This window comes from Montipora capricornis, chromosome 7 (assembly GCF_036669925.1).
Source record: "Montipora capricornis isolate CH-2021 chromosome 7, ASM3666992v2, whole genome shotgun sequence".
In the NCBI taxonomy this organism is placed as follows: domain Eukaryota; kingdom Metazoa; phylum Cnidaria; class Anthozoa; order Scleractinia; family Acroporidae; genus Montipora; species Montipora capricornis.
The window spans coordinates 7,661,860-7,664,054 of NC_090889.1; the positions used below are offsets into that span (position 1 = coordinate 7,661,860).

Below are 2,195 nucleotides of genomic sequence, written 5' to 3' on the forward strand. Positions count from 1 at the left end.
TAGTTTTATATTATTTTAGAACAAGGAACCGAAAGACGTATATTAAGTAGCACTTTACATTATCCTTTGATAAATAGTGGATGGACCCGACAGCGGTTTAGTTTGGCACCTGCTCATTCTTCTTGTCAAATATCTGATGGCAAGAAACTAAAAATTTTGAAGGCTTAAATGAAAACTGATCAAATCCCCCACTTCTAGCTCTAGAGTAAATAGTTTAGATTACACTATCACCTGCTGCTCAAACCACACGTTCAAGACAAACTATATCAGTGTAAATCTAATTCTATGTTAAGAAACCACCAGTTCACTAAAAGTTGATGTGTTTGCCCAAGGATCTTTTACAATCGGCCTTTTTGATCCTTTCGGAGATAAAACCGACTTAGTCATCTTTTCCTTTTTTCATTCGATAATACGTCAGAAGCTTAACATATTCCCCGAAACAGGAATCCAGAATCTATCATGTTCAGTACGTGCATAGGTCATATTAGGCAGCCACGTGTTGCAGCCAAATGAAATGTTTGCGACAAGGCGACCCCAAGTCTCCAAAACAAATTAAACCGTCTAAATATATAATTTCTCAGCCTCCTCAGTCATAAATTACTGTCTAGACTGTTTTGTCATGATTAATTCCTTGGAGGGTTAATGGATCGACAGATTACCAAAATGCCCTTTGTCCTCTTGTCGAACGTCGTTCGAATAAAGCTGAATTGTTACTCTATTTATGTGATCCCCAACCTTCCTCTTTTCCTTACAAACAGTCATCCGGAATTCCCTTCTGAAACATGGGTTCATACCAGCGTAAATTAATGGATTGATTGTATTGGATAAGTAATGGAAAAACATACATAGGAGCTTCACGTTTCGTGGCATCCTTGGAACCAAATGAAAGCGCATTAAAAGTGCTATGATCCAAAAGGGAATCCAACAGATCATGAAAACGAAAACAACCATAAACAGAGATTTACTAATTCTCATCTCTCGGGCACTGATGATTGGTGAGTTTTGTCTCGACAAGGACGTTTCGATTTTGTGCTGTTGCATCTTCTTAGCAACTTTTATGTAGCTAATCACAGTGATCGTTAAAGGGGTTAAAAGAAACAATGGGATGACGATTCCATAGTGTACCAGTTTTCCAGTTTCGCTGAGATGACTAACGGAACAAATGGCATATCCTGGGATAAAAGTGCTTTTTTGAAGACCAAACAGAATGGGCAGGCTACTGTAACAGGCAACAAACAGCCAAACAGACACTAGAAGGGCCAGTGACTTTTTTGCTGAAAATAACTTCTGATATACGTGCTCCGGCCTGCACATTCGCACATAGCGATTGAGCGCTGTCAGCCCCATCGTTACTAGTGAAACATAGACGGCAAATGCAGCAATAAAAGATTGAAAGCTACAACTAACTTCGCCAAAAATCCAGCGGCCACTTACAAGGACGCCAATCACCAACGGCATTACAAACAGGGCCGACAGTAAATCGCTTATTGCCAGCGAGGTGATGTAAAGATTCGTTGTTGTACGCAATCGTGTGTTTCTGTATACGGAGATGCAAACCAAGGTGTTTCCTATAAGGGACAGAAGATTAAAGACAATTAACGAGCTGACTTCTGTGACAACCAGATATATGCTTCTAGATTGCAGATCAGTCGCCATCATCATTGATGGTCAAAACTTCTATCAAACTCCCAGGAAGAATCACTCCCAGGTTGTTTTCCTGAGTTTTTAAACTCTCTTTAAAAGGTGTATACCTCTCTGTATTTGGACAATGTAATTATCTCCTTGGATTAGCTAACCTCTGATTGGACGAAGAGACTATTTTCAACGTAAGTGTAACTTGTATAAGTATTATGAATATTTGACTAATAATTGTTCTGCAGCTTCCTGTGCTTTTGCTGTTAATTTTGAACTCAAATGAATTGGAATATAAATTAAATGAAACTGCTTGGAAGCTCACCCTGAAGTATTCTAATTACACGGCGAACATGACTTCACGCACGTACGAAAAACGCTCGGCTTTATTCTCCTTTTTGATGCTCATGACTGTGTCAGGGCTTTTGAAAATTTACTCAAGTTAGCGTAAGATTTAAAACAGTCTTAATTTATTAATTGTCGCATTGTAGGCAGAGTTCTACCTTTTGCAACGTTATGGTCTTTAGCATTCAACCAAGATTACGTAGTTTTTTCGCATTATC

General features: G+C 38.8%; 1 protein-coding gene across 1 annotated transcript; it reads right to left on the bottom strand.

The window, feature by feature from the left end:
• Positions 1 to 639: 639 nt before the first annotated feature.
• Positions 640 to 1,656, bottom strand: LOC138055499 (beta-1 adrenergic receptor-like). Its single transcript, XM_068901419.1, has one exon. It carries the CDS (start codon positions 1,654 to 1,656, stop codon positions 640 to 642), a length of 1,017 nt encoding a protein of 338 aa, XP_068757520.1.
• Positions 1,657 to 2,195: the final 539 nt, after the last annotated feature.